The sequence below is a fragment of the Esox lucius genome, chromosome 8 (genome assembly GCF_011004845.1).
Source record: "Esox lucius isolate fEsoLuc1 chromosome 8, fEsoLuc1.pri, whole genome shotgun sequence".
NCBI lineage: Eukaryota > Metazoa > Chordata > Actinopteri > Esociformes > Esocidae > Esox > Esox lucius.
Window position 1 is genome coordinate 12,259,508 of NC_047576.1, and position 19,520 is coordinate 12,279,027.

The 19,520-nt window shown below is 45.2% G+C and overlaps 1 protein-coding gene across 16 annotated transcripts in view; it reads right to left on the minus strand.

Moving 5' to 3' along the window:
* The window catches only part of celf5a (cugbp, Elav-like family member 5a), a 205,050-nt gene that overhangs the window by 76,631 nt on the left and 108,899 nt on the right, over positions 1 to 19,520 (minus strand). For all 16 annotated transcript variants that reach the window (XM_020049402.2, XM_020049400.2, XM_010871635.3 and 13 more), the window contains exon 3: positions 17,561 to 17,609. In XM_020049402.2, coding sequence (XP_019904961.1) covers positions 17,561 to 17,609 — 49 coding nt within the window. The remainder of the gene's footprint in view (positions 1 to 17,560; positions 17,610 to 19,520) is intronic.

A 19,520-nucleotide genomic window follows, 5' to 3' on the forward strand; every position in this document is an offset into this window, starting at 1 on the left:
TCTAAAATAACAGGAGGGTCATGTAGGCTTGTCTCCAGCCAACCTCACTCCCCCTCAACAGATCCAGGGAAACAAGAGCAACTCCTAATACTGCAGGTTTTAAAGCTATCATTACACCCCGCATGGCCCAAAAGATGTGTCCTGTGGCGCTCGATAGGGCTGGCTTTGACACTTGCCGTCACTATCTGTGATCTGTGGCGTCAGATTGGGCTTGTAAAGCAGGCCCAGCTCTAGATTAAGCTGCTCCTGCCTTGAAAATATACCCAACAGAAGGAGCTAAAGATCCAGGAACTTACTACTACAGAAGGTCTGTGTTAGACATTCAAAATCAATCCCAGTCACCAAGATATTAGCAGTACCAACGGTGGCCACAGCTTGTGAATATTGCCGCTAAAGCATTTCTGCAGCTCCCCTATTCCCTGATAACATTAATACCAAAATAGGTTGAGGTTTTTTTGTTTGTTTTTACTGCAGCTTCAGTGATGTTTTGGTACTCACCTAATTTAAAACAAAATCTCCAGTGAATTCTGCAGAACACAATATTGACCACAATATTGTGCGCATCAACATCAATGACGGCCGCTCCATTTACTTTCCTAATGGTTAGGAAAATCAATACAATAACAAATGGGCATATATTTCGGCAATGGTGTTCATGTTTTCTGTTGGGTGACATATGTATTGTTGTAGGGAGATATTTGGAGATAGCAGAAAAACGCATCAAACTGCTTCGAAGGATGAATTCTTATGATACAGATGTAGGATCTTAATATGATCACCCTGCTGCAGGCGTTGCTTCTTGATATTTAGGGATTTAAGGATAAAACAATTATTCTGAAGTAGGTAATTATAATTATATAATAGTAGTAGGTAACTAAGTAATTATATTTAGGTATGTAATTAGGCAATTATAGGTAATTATATTTAGAATCAATAAGTATAATTCACATTCCCTGTTTCTGCAGAATTATTTCCTAGAGGTATTCAACTTGCTCAAATTAAAATTGAATAACAGTAAAGAATACATGTAATGCACAACCACAAAAAGGTTTGTTACAATATGCTAGCTGGCTAGCTAGTAATTTTTTGTTGTTGTTAGCTAATGATTTGTTCCCTGAGGGAGGGAAAAAGGTGCCACAATGGGGACATGCATGCAGCAAGCCTATCCATGAATACAAATGGAATCACACATGATAAGACCCTACAGGTGTGTAGCAACAGGGAGCCCCGCCTCCCATGTTATTAGTTACCAAGCTACACCTGAATTCGCTGATATCAGAACTGCTCTTCACAGCGACTCAAATGGCGTAGGGCCACATAATCCAAAGTTTCATTTCAGTCAGTCACTTTGATGCCACAATCGGGACAATACACATTGCCACTAAGACGGAGATGCGGAATACTGACGTGAGAGGCCAAGGCAACCCGCTCAAAAGCACAGGCTACAGGAAAGCAAGCACATCTGCAACAGAGCTAAAAAGGAACGTCCCTGCCTCGGGCACCAAAGGTCAAAGGCCTACCACACACGCACAAAAAGGACCAGCAAAAAGGAGCCCAAGCGGTCTGAGACACCAGACAAGCCTCACCAAAGCCTCACCCTCAGAACCAAGGCAGCCAATTGCTGGGTAGTGACTGGAATGTGCACTCCAGCCACCGGGAGCGCAAACTGGGGCCAGGCATCACCTGAGAGCAACAGCCGCGAAAATGGTAGAAGCAGACATCACACTCTCAGGCCCGGAGATGCCAAAAATGTGAGTTAAACAAGCAACAGGCCTCGCATGGTTAAGGAACAGGACGAGACTGGCGGAGACACCAAGACATGCATTGGCAAAACCCAGGCTCAGTACAAAAGCTAGCCATCCTCACGCATGCACAAAGTGCTCACTCCATCTTCACTCGCTCCTCCAGGCGAGCATGGCCACAGCCACCAATGCAAAGCTGAAGAATAAGGTGGGGGATAGCCAGAAAACACTGCCATATAGAAAACAATGACCTGCAAACTCCGGGAGCAGCAACGGCCCCACAAATGGAGAGGATGTCAGCAGAACTGAAGCCTACAAAATGCCAACGAGTGGTAGCCATCACATTGAACAGGCACTGCAATCCATGTTGCCAACAACCAGGACAGCAAGGTACAGCAGCATGTGAAGGAAATGGAGAAAACCCACGAAGCCGATTGGCAGCAAGCAAACCTGGAGGAAACCGAGAACGGTCACATGCCCAGGCAGTCACCAACACCACAAAACCAGTAAAGTACGCTCATGGGAACAAAATCAACGCCATTACAACCAATAAGGCAATACGTTGGTAAAACAAGGGGAGTCTGCTCAGCCAAACCATCAAACAGGGCAGAAATCAAGCTACTTTAACGTGACCATCAGAAAAGTGAGGGAGAATATGGCAAAACCAACCCAAAACCAATCCACCACACTCTGGAAGTTGACACTGCAGCAATGAAAGAAACAGAGGGGCTAGCCGAAGATATTGATCAGATCCACACCCGAGGAAGCCATAGGAACCAGCCACAGAAATGGCTCAGGTCTTAGAGGCACCCACCAACCCGCGCCAAACCTGAGAAGCCTGCACCAGTAACTAACGCCCAGCCTGGCCACCATCCCCTGCCGCAAGCTACGGATGCAGACAGATCAGACAAACCGAGCCCAGCAGAGGAGCCCAATACGGACTACAGACGGTGCAGAAGAACAATTCACTAATGAGAGAGGCCGGACTCAGTCGGTGATAGGAATCACACAAACCGAGAAAGCACAGCATGGGAGGTGGAGCTCCCAGTTGCTACACTCCTGTAGTGCCTTATCAGGTGTGATTGTATTTGTATTCATGGATATTGTTGACACATGGGCGTCCCCATTGTGGCACCGAAGTGACCTGCCGTAAAGGAACTTTAACCTTAACCTCCCCCTCGAGTTTGTTAAGGTGGTTGGTGAGTGGAGAAGTGAATACATGTACGGATGCTACTTGCTGAAATGTCTTATGGGCATAACAAATATTACCTAGTAATATTTTCTTTTATTGAAGTTACTTGTGTTATGGTCCCACTTGTAAACCCACCTAGCGTGCTTTGCTTGCTATGCAGTAGCATTCCGGTGCATTTAGTTGAAAAATTGAAAAGGCCTTAGCATTGAAAAAGGTTCAGATAAAATGTAAACAACATCACCAAATTCATATCCGTATGAAACATTGATTAAGAATTATTGCTATTGGTGGCTAACTTTCTCTTCCATTACACTGTTACATCACCTTAAATATCCCAACCACAATTCGGTTATTACCAGGAAACAATATAGTTTCCCATGAACATTTGCTAAATGTTTTGCTAAAATCCACCATAAACTGTTTCGCTTTAGACACACTGTTGAATCACTACAACTCTGTGGATTGAGTTTGATACATTCTTCTTGGCCTAAAAATATGGATGTAATTGCATCCATAGCATTTCCTATTTCTGGTGTGTGTGTGTGTGTATATTTATAGATGTGTATATACCAAACCACTGGACGACATTGGCCCAGTATCCTTTATTAGTCATTTAATTTTCGTCAAAAAAGAACCTGATGTAAACTGGGGTTTGTCATGTCATAGCAATTTAGCATCATTTTACAAAGACACACATTCGGCATGTCAGTTTTATTTTGTTTTGGGTTAGAGAAATTACGGTTGTCAGGAAAGGATTGGTGGGAAACAGCATAGCAATTACTAATGGCAACTAATGGAATGTAAAGTGGGACTCGTCTATTTGAATGCTGGTATACAGTGTGTTCATCTAAAATAGAAGATCAGAGCCTCTCTCTATCCCTGGCATTTATTGTAAAGAAGTGATTCTAGTGCAGATCACGTTCGGTCCGGCACTAGACAGGGATCTCTTCCTCTTCAAGGTGCCGCATGCCCGTTATTAGTTTGAGTTCAATTCCAGGCAGCTAATCTGGAATGAAAAGGCACACTGGCTCAGATCTTGCCAATAACTCTCTCCCCGATCAAAGTGTTCTTTGAAGTTCATGTTCTTTAAAATTGGTTCAGGTGGCAGGTCAGAGTTCCCGGAGCCAAAGGTAGGCCAACCATTGGAAGCCCTGGCTCCCTTTGTGCAGTTAGCAGTCGTTCATGTTTATTGCAATGAGGCAATCAGCACGACCTATGTCTGAGCTCAGCCCCGCGCCTCAGATGTCAAGTGTCTAGGGATATGCTTATTAGCTTCTTTTGTGGTGGTAGCTGCTCAGCAATCACCGCTGACAGTGGTTATGCTGCCAGTCTGCCTGATATACCCATCAGTTGGGATTGGGGGGCACGTAAAAAAAAATAGAAAACCTTGCATTAAGGGATACGATGAACCGTGAAAAGGGCACGGCTGTCAGCCGCAGAGAATCAACACAGACTATATTTCTGTATTAATGACTCCAACAGGTATGTGTACAGAGAGGTTATTAATGTTAAAGTCCTCCATGTTCCATCATGTGGAACAGAAAAGGCCACTGTTCCTCACAGCGCCACTCGTCTTTACTGCCCCAGAGTGAGCGCTTCTCTCTCCATTACCTGCGCACTCATTTGACTGGCAGGTTGGCCAGTGGGTAATCACGGGTCCGGACTGCCTACGTGATAACAGCACGCCGCTTCCCCTGTCTCTTCCTCTGTCTGCCTGCGGTGGCAGTTGTAGCGTTTAAAAGCTTCTCTGCAGTGCCCAGTGAAGCAGCGTTGGCACTCCCTAATGGGTCGCCAAACCCACGGCAACCCCCCCATCCCTCCGTCCTCCATCGCTCTTCCATCCATCCCTCCGCCATCGCTCTTCCATCCCTCCCTTTTCCATCCCTCCCTCCTCCATCCCCCATCCCACTTGTCCTCACCTTCCATCACTGTATTCTTGCCAGCCTTGACTGGACTGTTATTAGAGGAGAGCTCCTAAATAACATAGCTGTGCGTTACAGTCACTGGGCCTCATAGACCATCATAGAGAGAGACAGAGAGCGATAGAGAATGATAGAGGATGATATAAGGAGGCCAAGAGGGTTAATATGTTGAGACGGAGAGATAGAGTTAGAGAGGAAGAGACAGTGATTGAAAGGCAGCTGTGTAAAACGTTGCGTTAATGTCTAAATACAGGCAAGGCAATTCCTTTATCCACAAAGACAACACCCCAAGCTGAATACCTCATCCACTATGCCAGATTTCTGCTATATGAAGCATACTAACAAAGCCATTCCTATCTTTGAATCTTGAACATACTTATCCATTTCCCCCACAACCTAAATCCATCCGCTCCCAAAATCCATTATAGTGATAATGTGCACATTTTTCGTTGTCAAACAATCCTAACTTACGAGCTGGCATTTCATTTTCCTGAGATGTTGGGTAGGTGCATCCAATTGTCCTACTTTAAAGTCACTGCAGACATTTTCAGACTCAAATTGCAGTGTGTTATGCGAGACAAAAGAAAAGAAAAGGCATGCATAGTGAAGTTCTTCTTCTGTAGAAAGAGATACTTAGATTGTTTTGTGCAATATCCTGAGGTGGAGAGACCTTTGCTCTTATTTTATTTTCTCTCTCTCTCTCTAACTCTCTATCCCCCCGCCCCCCCCCTCTCTCAGGGGCTTGTGAAACTACAAGGTCATTTTAGATCATAGTCGCCGGAACGAACAGAAATGATAACAATCTAAAATAAAGAAACAGATTCCGCTCCACATTAAAACCACAAAAAGCCAACTGCAGAACCACTGCGCCTCACAAAGATCTCCTATCTCCAGCCACTGGCAGCCGCCCTCCCGCCAGCACTCAAAAGTAACCATGGAGACGGCTGTATGAAGTGTGGGGCTCTTTATGAATTAGTGCGTAGGGCAGACGTATCACTACGGATCAACTTCAAAATTGGACATTTGCCCAGGTCCCCAACATTGTGCTTTTGAGAACAGGCCACTAGGGGCAATGGTGAGTGCTATTACAGCCTAATAGATTTGTGGTTAGCTAGGGCTTTGGGAATGAGAATGTAGATGGGCGTAAATCAAAGATTCCTGCTCAGATGTTCATGTGTTCAATCCCTATGTTAGGCACACTCCTGAGTTAGTACCTCTCTTTTCAGTTCTGCTCTGTTGTTTATTAGCTGAACCTTAAATCGTAATCATGTGGAATTAATTCCTAAACTTAACATTAGGCTAGGTAGTAGTTAGACCTACTGCTTTAAAGTTTTGTTTTTCAGTTTTTATTTTAGAGTTAAGGTAACAGTTCTTCAATACCACATCATCCATACAGTTGCCCACAGTGGACAAACATCAGATTTTGTATAGTACAATTCTGAGATCATGTAGTGTGGTGCAGTTTGTGTGTGTGTGTGTGTGTGGTGTGTGGTGGATGAGCATCTGTGTGTTCACTCATGGTGTTTATATGTGGAGGCGGTGTGTATTCATGTCAGTGTGTGTAAACGTTTTCACCTCCTAACAGACTTTGGCCTCCCTCTGAAAAAAAGGACGCTTTAATTCAATGAGGAATGTGGAGTGCAAAGGCCCAGCAAAAACTAGGGCAGACAATTCAATGTTGGGTAGAGGCCAGCAACCAAGAAAGGACCAAATGTGAAGTTGATCTACCCTGGAGGATGCAGATATCATCCCACGCTGTGTATTCTAACCGTAATGCATATCAAGAGTCATTCCCTGCCTCGGTCTTGTGATAAACCACCATACACTGTAGCTCTGTCAGACTCTTCCAGACAGCCTCACCTCACTGTGCTGTGCTGCCTAATAAAACCTGACACTCCTCTAGCTCTGTTAGCTGAAGCCACTCAGCCCAACGTTTGGAACTGTTCCGCAGCAGGTCTCCTGCGAGTGGTTGAGGATAGGCTGTCCTAATCTTCTCCCATCTGCTGGTGTAGCTCCTCTCCCACCACAGAGACATGCCCTAACCAGCCCCACCTGGGCTGACCAATCCACTGAGACTGACCAGTCCTACCCCACCCAGACTGACCGTTCCACTGAGACTGACCAGTCCTACCCCACCCAGACTGACCGTTCCACTGAGACTGACCAGTCCTACCCCACCCAGACTGACCGTTCCACTGAGACTGACCAGTCCTACCCCACCCAGACTGACCGTTCCACTGTGACTGACCAGTCCTATCCCACCCAGACTGACCATGCCACTGTGACTGACCAGTCCTACCCCACCCAGACTGACCATTCCACTGAGACTGACCAGTCCTACCCCGCCCAGGCTGAATGTTCCACTGAGACTGACCAGTCCTACCCCACCCAGGCTGAATGTTCCACTGAGACTGACCAGTCCTACCCCACCCAGACTGACCGTTCCACTGAGACTGACCAGTCCTACCCCACCCAGACTGACCGTTCCACTGAGACTGACCAGTCCTACCCCACCCAGACTGACCGTTCCACTGAGACTGACCAGTCCTACCCCGCCCCACACGGCCTGACTGTTCCACTGTGACTGACCAGCCACACCTGGGCTGCCCTACGTCAGCCTTTTTGTGTTCCCTTTTTGTGTTTGTGAGTGTGTTTGTGTACAAGCATGTGAGCTGGGGCATGTAGGTTTGTGTGGTGGCATGCGTGGTGTGTCCTTAATTTGTGTGTGTGTGTATGTGAGCACATGCGTGTGTGTGTGTGTGTGTGTGTGCAATTTCTGTGCCCTGTACCTAAGTGTGTGTCGGGGGGGCTTGATGAGGCTGGCTCCTAATGAAGGAGTGTCATTAGAGCTGAGAGGTTGCAGACATCTGATTGCAGTGATTTGGCAGTTCTTTTACAGACACAGCTGACCAATCAGGGCTCACATCTTGCTTGCTTCAGTGCCACCGCAATCACGGCCCGGCCTAGCTTAGGCTCTCGCCGGGCAGCCCACAGAGAAACACACACAGTCTCAGAAATATGGAGATGTTCCGCACAAACATTGAAGGGCTTGGAGAGGAATACTACAGCATCCACACCGTAGGCATAATCTCTATAACAATTGACATTTGTGATATACAGGGAATAATCTAACTGCCTATTTCGGCGCCTAAGGGGTGAGGATATCATTACAAATGCATATGATTTGCTAGAAATTCGAGACATGTTAGAAATGTCAAAGTGAAGAAATGTCAAAGTGAAGAGGCGTATTTCGAGTGGTGGAGCGTTGACACCATTCAGGAAGTCTTCCAAAAGCTTAATTTCTCTGTGATTTAAAGACAATGCCTCCCTGTAGCACTCAGACACAGTACATAACACAGTAGCTCTTCATCCTGCTGCTGTCGCCGCCTGAGCAACTCAAGTGGAAACTTGGATGGCAAAGAGACCTCATTTGCACAGTGTTTTAGTACAGTATGGAGTTCTAACAGCATCCCTCTTTTCCTCAGAAAGATACTTCAGATAATGTCTCATGGGCACACAGAAATGGCAGGCCTGAGAATTTGATCAAAAGCTACAGGGCAAAAGCTCTCCATGTTTTTAGCAGTGTAGATAGCTACTGAAACTGTGGAAACTATAGATCTTCAGTGGCGAGCCAAACAGCGGAAAAAGAAAAGCAAACAAACGGATAGCATCTTAAAAGAAAGTATCTACTAAACTGATCCTCAGCCGTTGTGTCCCCTACAGAAAGGTATGCCGGCCTCTAATGAAAGCGACAGGCATGGTGGGAAGACAAGTGTGTTTCTCAAGGTGATTGTTGCAGTGATAAGGGAGCCTCTGTTATTAAGGGTGACAGCAGAGGGGCTCAGAGGCAGAGTGAGACCGAGGCTTACTGGATAACCTTGGTGCCACTAACTGCTAGGTCCCTGCATGAGCATCTCTGTTCCTCTTCTCTCTCTGTGCTCGTCGTCTGCTGCTGGATACAATCTGCAGGCTGAAATTACCTCGCAGCCAGAGGAAAACTAAACATGATTTCTGACCTTTACTTTCTGTGTTCAACAGTAACCTTTGGCGCTCCGCACGGCGATGTCAGCTACATCGCTGCCGTCGAAATGAATTCCACAGGAAATGGTTGTGTGCTTTTGGGGGAGAGAGAGGGATGTGCGGGTTGTGCTGGATGTGTTGGAGTGGAGGCTGCCGGGTATGTGTCTGTGCGTGTCTTTATGAGTGCGTATGTTTGTATGTTTCTGTGTGTTTGCTCGTGTGAGCGAGTGAGTGAGGGCACATGTATGCCACTGTAAATGTTTGTGTGTGCGTAGAGATGTTCATATGTCTTTTACATAGTGTTCGGAAAGATCTCCTAGGCAGAAGAAAATATGATTTGCATCATCGCCCTGATTTGTTGTTGCTGTTGTTGTTTGCTTTGTCAGCGTCTTTGAATTTGGTGGTTATTAGGAGTTGCTATGCTAAAGCTAATTTATCTCTATTGTGATCTCCATCCATCCCATGACACCATTACTCCTCTTCCTCCCCCCACCTCCTCCTACCCGCCCTCCCCACCTCTTTCCTTTCTCCTCTCCTCCCTCCCTTCCTCAGCATATTTCTGTCCGCAGTAGGAATAACGCTGAGGCCCTTCAGGATTGGTATGTCATCCCCATCTCTCTATCTCCTTGTTGTGTTTGTCATTTAACTTCTGTACCATCACTAGATCGGTAATAAATCAGTGTTTGCTAAACTTGAAAATGTTGCCCTTCTTTGCCCTTAATTTGCGATTTCCAATGAGCTAACATATGGTGTTGTTATAAGGACATGCCACTGATTATAAGATATTCGATTTTAAGTTTAAGGACCAACCATATATAGGTACACAAACATACTATAGTTGAAAATTATCCAAAATGACTGAAATTGGCCTATGGCTATTATGCATAAAAGCGTATAGTAAAACCTATATGTTTGGCTAAACAGTGATATTTGGGAATTTGTTTTGAACCACATTCCTAAAATCTGAAACATTAGACTCATAAAACATATTCACGGAACTTTTTACAACGACATAATTTAGTTCCACTTAAGATGGATATTGTGCGCTTTGTACATGGAAACAGCAAATATACCTGTCTTTAAGGGGATACAGACTCTATCTGGTGTATTTGTACATATATAGCTCCAAATGTAGGCCATGACAAACATTTTGTAGCTTAAACCAATGGGGTAATAAAGATGTTTTCATGATTTGTCTTTTACAGATCTGTTTATTGGGATCAAACACTGCATTCCACAAGCCCAGTGCAATACAGCACATGAATGTCAGGTTCTGGTGGGTGCAGAGGACCCAGACGGATACAGTGAAAAGGAGATATCTAACGCAGACACAAACAAAGATATATATAACAAAACGTGGTGACATCACAGGATCTATTCATAAGATAACATGAAGACAAAACATTCTCTTAGGGGTGAAAAACTCCAACACGCCTCAAAGTAAATCTAGTTATAACAGCACTTCCCCTTTAACTTAAAAATGAACCCCAAGTGTGTGCAGTTCTGGCATGGATAGTACATTTAGGAGCTTATAGAGCCCAGTGAGCAGTAGCCTGGACATCTACAGTTAAGTCGCTATTTTTGTCTCAACCTCTTAACACTAGTCGATGAAAAGCCAACTGACATTTACATTTTCTCCGGAGGATCTGGGTTTTTTTGCACCGTCTTTGACCACAGTAATTACATTTTAATGGACAGTAATGAGTTGCCAAATGACATTTACTCCTGAGGAGTAGGTGTTTTTGACCCACTGGTCATCTGAATGTTTTTAAAATCTTGATGAATGATCTTCCCTTTCGTGTACTCTTGTTATCTGGCACAGTCAGAGGACGACTGGCCACCATACGAGCATTGCTCCTTACTAGGTTTCTTCCAAGGTTCATGTCTTTGTATGGAGTTTTCCCTTACCGCAGTCCTTAAACATCTTATTGCTCTTTGGGTTTTTTAGACTGTGTGAAAGCGCTTGTGGTAATGTAAAAAAAGGGTATTTTAAAATGAACGTAATTAATAGATTTTGATTGTGCTGATTGAGTTACAGTTTCAACTTGGATAAGTTGATCACCACGGCCAGGTGTAAAAAACATATTTCATTTCAGTGGAGGACAGCGGGATTTGGGCGTGGGGCCTAAAGCTGGCCTGACCGGGAGGATTAGCACACTCTTATCCACCACCCCTGGACGTGCTGCCTACTATTTCAACTTCTCTCCCATTTGTGCCCAGCCAAGCACATTGTGGCAGTAATCTATTAGCTTTCCCTTTTCTCCAAAGGGATAGAATGTACTGTACAGCCCCTGGTCTCTCTCCCCATCTCGTTCTCTCTCTCTACAGTAGCTCTCTCTCTTTCTCTCATTCTCTACAGTAGCCCTCACTCATTCTCCCACTATCTACAGTAGCCCTCTTTCTCTCTCTCTCTCTCTCTAGCTCTCTAACTCATCTCCATATTTCTTATTCTTGTGTCTTTCACATATTATATCCCATCCCACTCTCCCTTTACCTCTTTTTCAGAGTTCTTCCTCCCCTATTCCGCCCTCTCCCTCCACTCCTCTTTTCTCCTCAGTGAAAACAGCTTGGTAGAGGGAGAGTGTGTAGCATAGAGGATCAGGGGATCTCAGGGCAGCCTGCCTCATTACTGGCCTGTTCTGACATGTGCTTCTCTTTAGTTAGGACCCTACCACTGATGTTTAAAACATGCCTCAGTCTGTCAGCTTTGTTTTCCAGCCAATACATTCATAATGGCAGGCAGAGCATTACATCGATGCTCCACTATCTAGTATATTCCTTTTCTGTACCTCCACCAACCTGGCCTATCTCTCTATTCTCTCTCTGTCTTTCTCTTTCTCTCTGTCTTTTCCTCTCCCTCTCTCGTTCCCTCCCTCTCACTCTCTCCCTCCCTCCCTGCCTCCTCGTTTGGTCACATCTGATTGAGCCAGAGCAATCCTTTTCATTGTCCTTCACTGTGGAGCAAACAAAAACAGAGCCGAACACTGGGGTTTGGCCTTGAACGCACAAATCTACTGCAGCAAAGAGCCACTGAGAGGAAAATTGACCAATTCCATTTTATGTGTGTGTGTGCGTGTGTGTGTGAGTGTGTGTGTGTGTGTGTGTGTGTGTGTGTGAGGATGTGCTGCATTTAGGTATGTGGGAGGTAGGTCTGGATTTATTATGGGTAACTTGTACATAATCCAAGCCTGCTGATTGCTAAGTGTGAACACAGTAGTACTAAGACATAAACAACAATGTTGGTTTTACTTCAAATGTATTTCTGTAATTCAAAAACAAACATAATTATAAAACGAATAAACATTATTTAAAAATTCTTCTATTCCACTGTGGATTGAACAAACTGGGATCCTGGTAGGTATGGATTTGTAGTTTAATTAGGTAAAACACCCAATCTAATTTAATACGTAAAGCCTTGCAGTTAACTACAATGACCACAACAAGAACAAACAGGGTAGAGATGGCAGCTCTAATTCGCAATTGATATTTCTACTTGAGTAGCCACCAGTTGCCCACCTTCTACTAGCCTACCTAAACGCCTATTTGGACTAAGACAATTGCAGTGAAAACAATTAAAAAACATCAACATAACAGGCAAATACAAACCACAGTAGCAACGAGGATCACAGTAGCAACGGGAAACACTCTTGAGAAACAGATACACGTGAAGTGCTTTGGCAAGGACCCTGATCTGGTGGGTGTATAAACTCACTGAAAACGTTGTTCACCAAGTAACTAGCATGGCGCTCTTTGGTGAACCAGTGTGGTTGCTAGTGTTAGTAGAACTGTTCTGGGGCCAGTGTGAGATGCCGCTTTTTAGTTACTTCCCAATGACTAAATACAGTTTATATTGATTCTGTTTATGGAGCTGGAAGAAGCTACAGAACCAGACTTCCTGTGTAAGTTACCACCCATTCCCCTCCAATACACACCGACTGTGAAATTGTCTTTAGACATCAGCAGTCATGGAGAGTATCTATGCTCAACTATTGTAGTGTAAAAACACTCTAAATTAGTGGTGGTGGTGGGGGAGGGGGTGGTGGGGGGAGGGGGGGGCGGGGTGTAAAATTACAATGGTGGTCTGGGCTGGTGGCTGTCTGGCTGTAATGAGAAAATATGGCCAAACCTTTATGTATTCAACTCTGAAATATTTTGTTCATGTCATGTAAATCAATTATGGTTAAGTGATAAGCAGGGCAGTAAACGCCATAGCCACGCCCACAAACCAAACCCCTCTTTATCCATTAGTGATGGAGCACTGCAAGACAGCCTGGAATCTAACGCAAACCATGAAGGTGGTGGTCGACTTCAGGAAAGACTACCTACATTGACTTCTCGAAATAGAGGGCTCAGGTGTTAGTTCAGCAAATTCATCATGAATTCCATCCTCTCCCACGATCTCAGGAGGGAGAACAACATCAAAGCAATCACCAGTAAGGCACACTATTGGATATAACCCTTGTGGCAGTGGAAAAAAATAAAAGAATCTCAATGTGAATCCTGGCCAGTTTTATACATCAGTTGTGGAGTACATCCTTACCTCCTCCATCACTGTTTGACATATAAACAGCAGCGCATCTCACTGTATCCTACGGCGGGTTTGACTTCCACAACTGAGACCAAATGCTATTGGATGTTATGTTGTAGGGCCAGCAGGGGCACTGTTCATTCTGGTCTAAAGTTCCAAAGCCTCAGGACATTGTCCTGTCTTTTGGAAGAGACAGCAAATGGGTGTCCTCCTTATGGTACTTATTTTAAGAGTAGGGTGTTCACCCCGATGTTCTGGCTAAATTTGGCCATCATATCATCACGGTCATCTAATCATCCATAGCTTCAAACTGGTTAATTTATCCCCTCTCCTCGCCCTTAAAAAATAAATAAAAATAATTAAATTGTAAAGCACTAAATTTATGCAATCAATAACGCTGGACACTCCGGATGAGAGCACCATATAAATGACTAAAATGTAAATGAAAAATCTGCATCTGCTTGCTGCAGACATAAACTTAAATGTATTTTACAGCCTACAAAAAAGGTTGCTGGCTGCCACCTGCTCCCAACTGAGGTCCTATATGACACCAGAGTTCATTCATTACACCAGGGGCCCTACATGACACCAGAGGTCCTACATAACACCATAGATCATACATGACTCCAGGGGTCCTACATGTCACCAGAGGTCCTATATTGCCCCATAGATCCTACATAACACCATAGATCATACATGACTCCAGGGGTCCTACATGACACCAAAGGTCCTACATTGCCTCATATATCCTACATAACACCATAGATCCTACATAACACCATGGATCCTACATGACACCAGGGGTCCTAGATGATTCCAGAGGTCCTACATGACTCCAGGGGTCCTACATGATTCCAGAGATCCGACGTGACTCCAGCGGTCTGACATGTCTCCAGAGATCCGACGTGACTCCAGAGATACATCATGACTCCAGAGATCCGACATGACTCCAGCGGTCCGACATGACTCCAGAGATCAGACATGACTCCTGAGGTCCTACATGTCTCCAGAGGTCCTACATGACTCATGGGGGCCTACATGACTCCAGAGGTCCTATATGACTCCATAGGTCCTATATGACTCATGTGGTCCTATAATGACTGCAGAGGTCCTATATGACTACTGAAGTCCTGACTCCTGATATCCTACATGACTAAAGGACAAGGAACCTTGCAGGCAAGATCATCACTGGCCCCTCCAACCCTGGTCACCCACTGTTCCAAAAATTATCCTATGGAAATTAAAGGGACAGGTCAATCATGACCAAAAAATCAAGCCACCAAAACAGTTTATTTTCCCTTCGCTTTGGACATCAAGCCCCCACCAAACTGTTAACAGTTAACTAAGTAGTTGCACAATGCTATAGTCTAAACCCTGCTCATCTCCAACAGATAGTAAGTACACAGCCGCACACACACACACATTCACAAACACACAGACACACGCACACATTCACGCAGGCTAATAAACACACAAACACACAAACTCACAGCCACTGGTAACACGTAGCCTGGGAGCTTGCTGGCCATGGCTCTCTGGAAAATTGTGCTGACAGACCTCACTGGATATAATAGGCTGTACATGTACATTAACGCTGGGTTAAGCTCCACTCTGAGTCAGAACAGAAACCAAGGGGAAACAAGGGGACATGCTAGAAGAGAGGAGTGTTTAGGGGCACAGGGGTCTGCTGGGGAGGGGGTTAGGTGGAAATCAAAGCAGTTAGAGCTGATTTATCCAGTGTAAGGACTCTGAGTCCTCTGAGAAGCATTGAACAGCCCTTCAAAAAGAAATATCAGCAGCCTTTATATCCAGTCAGTGCCAGTCATCAGGCCTGCATGTGAAGTAAAATCAATCTATTTCATATCTGAGTCTCCAGGGAGTGCAGGAGCTGTGCGGAGAGCAGGTCCCTACAGCTCCCTTAAAGGCTGCTACACATCCCATAGAGGCAGAGACTCCAATTGGACCAGTCATGTGGCCAGGCCGCTCGGCTGTACTCATAGATTAGGGCTGTGATTGAGCATTAATATTCATTTCACAGCATGCCTTTCGTAGGCATTGCTAGAGGTTGTCAAAGTGTTGGAGGGATGTTACTTTTCTATTTATTATTGTAAATATCTGTCATCAGGTTTCTGCCTCGTGGGCTTTGCTGTAATGGTAAAGCAGGCTCACGAAAAAAAAAATCTATAAAATTAAGATGGTGGCTGTAGTGGCTTCAGAAAGTGAAGGAAGGTTGGACATTCTCACCACCGCTACATATAACAAGTTCATTACAGACAGGGAAAAGAAAGGAATGTCTGTCATCCTATTTGAAGACTGTTCCTTAGTCTTAATAACCAGTGAGACAGAGGGTCCTTGCGGGGAGGAGTCCTGCAGGTGTTTGTTATAGAGTGTAAGTCCCAAATGGCCAGTGTTGCCCAGGTGCTCTGGCTGTCCTCCCCATAATGAGATTAAGTGAGTAATTAGGAGTGTGAAGACAGGATTGATAGAGGACAGTCCCACTGTGGCCTGGTGCATGGTCCGTCCCTGGTGTCATCGTTCCTCCCAGAACAGGAAGCCTCATTAAGATCTCAACCTGGACCCCGTCAGAGGTGGAGGGAGGGGAGGTTCATAAGGACAAACGAAAAAAAGAACAAACTGGCCACAGTCAGAAGCCTGGGCAACTAAATGAGGGTCCAAGTTCCAGCTTGTGGCTGCAGTACACCTCTCTGCAGATTCACCTCCATTTCCCAACCCGTTAAAGTCACAGTGGTGTTTGATTGCTCCTGCTGTGGCACTCCGAGCTGTTCATTTAAGATGATGTGCAACTAGCAGGCCTGCTCCAACACTCATTCCATTCCCGGCAGTACTCCACCAGGATGGCCAATAAGGGGTCGGAGACCCACCAGGGAAGAGAGTCCAGGGAGCCCTAAAGCCAGCCACTCACAGCCAAGCAAAAAGGCAGCTGAGTTTCATTGTTAATGCTAACACACACCGCCACGATGGCAAAATCAATGGGCCTTTATGGGACATCAATCTTGACAGCACAAGACTTCTGCTTGTCTCCGACACTGACTGACCGGAGGGCTATGGGGGTTTGTGGGGCTTGGGGGTCCTGGGGGTCTTTGGAGGGCTTGGGGGTCTTGGGGGGGGGGGGGGTCTGGCTGGGGGAGTGCCTGAGTAAGCCCAGGGATCCTTTCTAAGTTTGCATCGTCTACTAGGTGGCCAAGTTGTCCCAATGCAACCTAAACTGAAAAGAGACAGGGGCTTTTATGTACAGCTGCCCTGACAATGTGCTACACATACAGCTGGTTTCTGTCTTTCTGCCATTATATTCTAACCCTCTGTTTGTCTGTCTGTATGCCTGTCTGTCTGTTTGTCTGTGTCTTTCTGTCTGGCTGTGTCTGTCAGTCTCTCATCAGTAACTGAGAGATGGAAATCTCTTATTATCAACACCAGGCTCTTCAGAATTGTTCATCTCCTTAACATATGCAGATCCATGGTGAGTAAATAAAAGACCACAACAGAAAGATCAAAGATGACAGAATTAAGGCCAAGTAAATGAGAATCTTGGCACAGGCTCTGTGAATTTTATTGATTGTTTGGCAAGCAATACATACTCCTCCTCCACCACCATCCCTCCGCCTAGCCCTATAGCATTTACACTCTTCTGTCTAGAACATACACATCGGTTTATTTCCAAAAAATTGTGTGTGGTGGTGGGGGGGGGGGGTATTGGGGGCTGATCTACTGTAGGGTTCTGGTGCCAGTATGCCTGGCTAATCACTTTTTAATTTACACTGGGATGGTAATGTACTTGGCAGAGGGACAGCAGGGTTAGGCAGGCAAGCAGCAGAAGCCACTAGCTGGCTTCAGTCCCCTGCAACACCAACCACTGTCTCCTTAATTAAAATGAATACGCATAGCATCCATCAGACAGACAGACAAAGGCAAGAGAGAGAAGAGACAGAGAGAGAAAAAGAGAGTGCGGGAATGAAAGAGAGAATTTGTGACGGTGTACGGGAGAAAGAGAGATAGAGAACGGGGACGGAGAAAAAAGCGTGTAAGAGAGTGAAATAGGGAGTGAATGAGAGGAAAAGAGAGAGAAAACAGAGGAAAAGATGTAGGAAGCATAAACCAGTAACAGATCAGAGAGGATGGAAGAAAAGAAGACAACTACCTCCACGGCTCTCACTGTCAGCCGGCTTCACCTGGATGGGCCGAGTCATCTGGAAAAAGCAACAGAGAGACACGGAGGTTAGTCCTGGTGTGTGGAGCCGCCGTCGCCACAACAAGGTAACAAGCCTGAAGTGTCAAGGCCCTTTCCTACCCAAGCACCTGTTCCCCTGCACTGATGAATGTGCCATGAGAAGGGGAGCACCAAGTGGAATGTGGGGTGACAGTGTTGCTCAGTGGAGAAAAACAAGACCCCCCTCCCCCACAAAAACACACACACACAAGCTGCACATTCACACAATCAGACAGGACTTAATAGTACTCTTGTCGGTGTGTGTGTGTGTGTGTGTACATATGTGTGTTCATGTGAGCTTGAGCGTGCTTGTGTGAGTCTGAGGGAGAAAGGCAGGCCTAATAAAAGTGAATCCAGCCACAGGAGGAGAGGGATCAATGCAGGCCTATTGATCCAGGGCCCTTGGGCTGTGGAGAGTGTCTGGCTGGGAAGGATTCTCTGGTTAGGAGGCTCACAGTAATCCACTAGAACCTGATAAGAATGGCATTTGTTGGATTAGATGCTTCTGTCATCACAGTCTTTGTGTCACGCCCCCCCCCCCCCCCCATACGTTATTATTGTTCAAGCTGAACAGCTTTAGCAACTTATTTGTTTTCTTGCAAACTTTAAAAAACATTGCCTGAATTATTGTGTCCAGTCAGGTGATGGTTGGTCATGACGTGTCAGGTGGGGCTGTTTTTGCACAACATGATAATTATCTGGCTGATAACGGGGGCCTCGAGGAAATACATGGCAACAAACATGCTCCTACGGTAGTTAGCAAACAAAATCAAATAATGAAAGAAATGGATCCTTGATATCACACAAACGCGTAAACCCACACCGGTACACTATACACATACACACATACACTTTTTCACACAGAGGTAGCATTCAAAAAGTTTATACGATTATTTAGGTTCACAGAGCAGGAGACACAAAACGAGATAAAAGGATGTCTGGCCCTGAATATTTTTTTCATTTACTCCCTCCTTTTTCCCCCTCCTACTGAGTTTCAGTCCAAAGGGAAACCTTTGTCGATCCAAAACAAATTGCTTTAATAATAACACAGCAGGCATATTTTTAATGAAAAAGAGGCCAGGATCTGCACCGATTTGTGACAAGATTACCAAAATATGCAAAGCAATCTCCTACCCTTCACAGCCCTCTCAGCCATCTGTAACCTGGAATTAAGCACCTTTTTATTGCTCCACAACATGACTGCACTCCGAATTTCATGTCAAGTCACTGGAAGAAATGTTTGAAAGATTCTAAGATCAACATTTTTTCCCCACTGCCTTTATTCCTGTGTCAATGTCGTTTTTTCACCGTCCAATTCCTGGGCCAAGCTAAAAAGGTCAGATTTAAAGACAAGGCAGTACCATAAAAGCATGACTTGTTCAAGGAGAAACACCGTAATGGGATTTTAAAACGTCTTAATAACATGCTGATATATGAGGAAGAGGCCCGAGCCACATTCATTAAGTGCTAAACGTATCCATTTTCACCTTGAGGAAAGGAGTAACCTTCCTCACTGGAATTATTCCATAAATTTACCCATCGTAAATAATAACTAGCTAAGGGTAAGCCTTTGTAGGGAAAAAGGGGAAGATGTTATGATTTTCAAGGTTGGAGGCCCCTTGCTTCCTGGCTTGCTAATGCTAACCTCCCCCTACCCAGCGTGAACGCTGTCTTACCCTTATGATCTCCCTGAGCTAAGGTGACCCCACATTAACGCTGGCGTTACACTACAAAAGGATCTGCCCGCCTCCTCGGCTCGATTTTACTTTGTGTGAGATTGCACTCCATCCCTCCAAACTTTACGGGCGATGAAAAAATGTTGCACAAACGAATATCCACCGGACAAATTCCGTGTTCGCCGATAACTTTGGCACCTTTACACCTGCAAAGT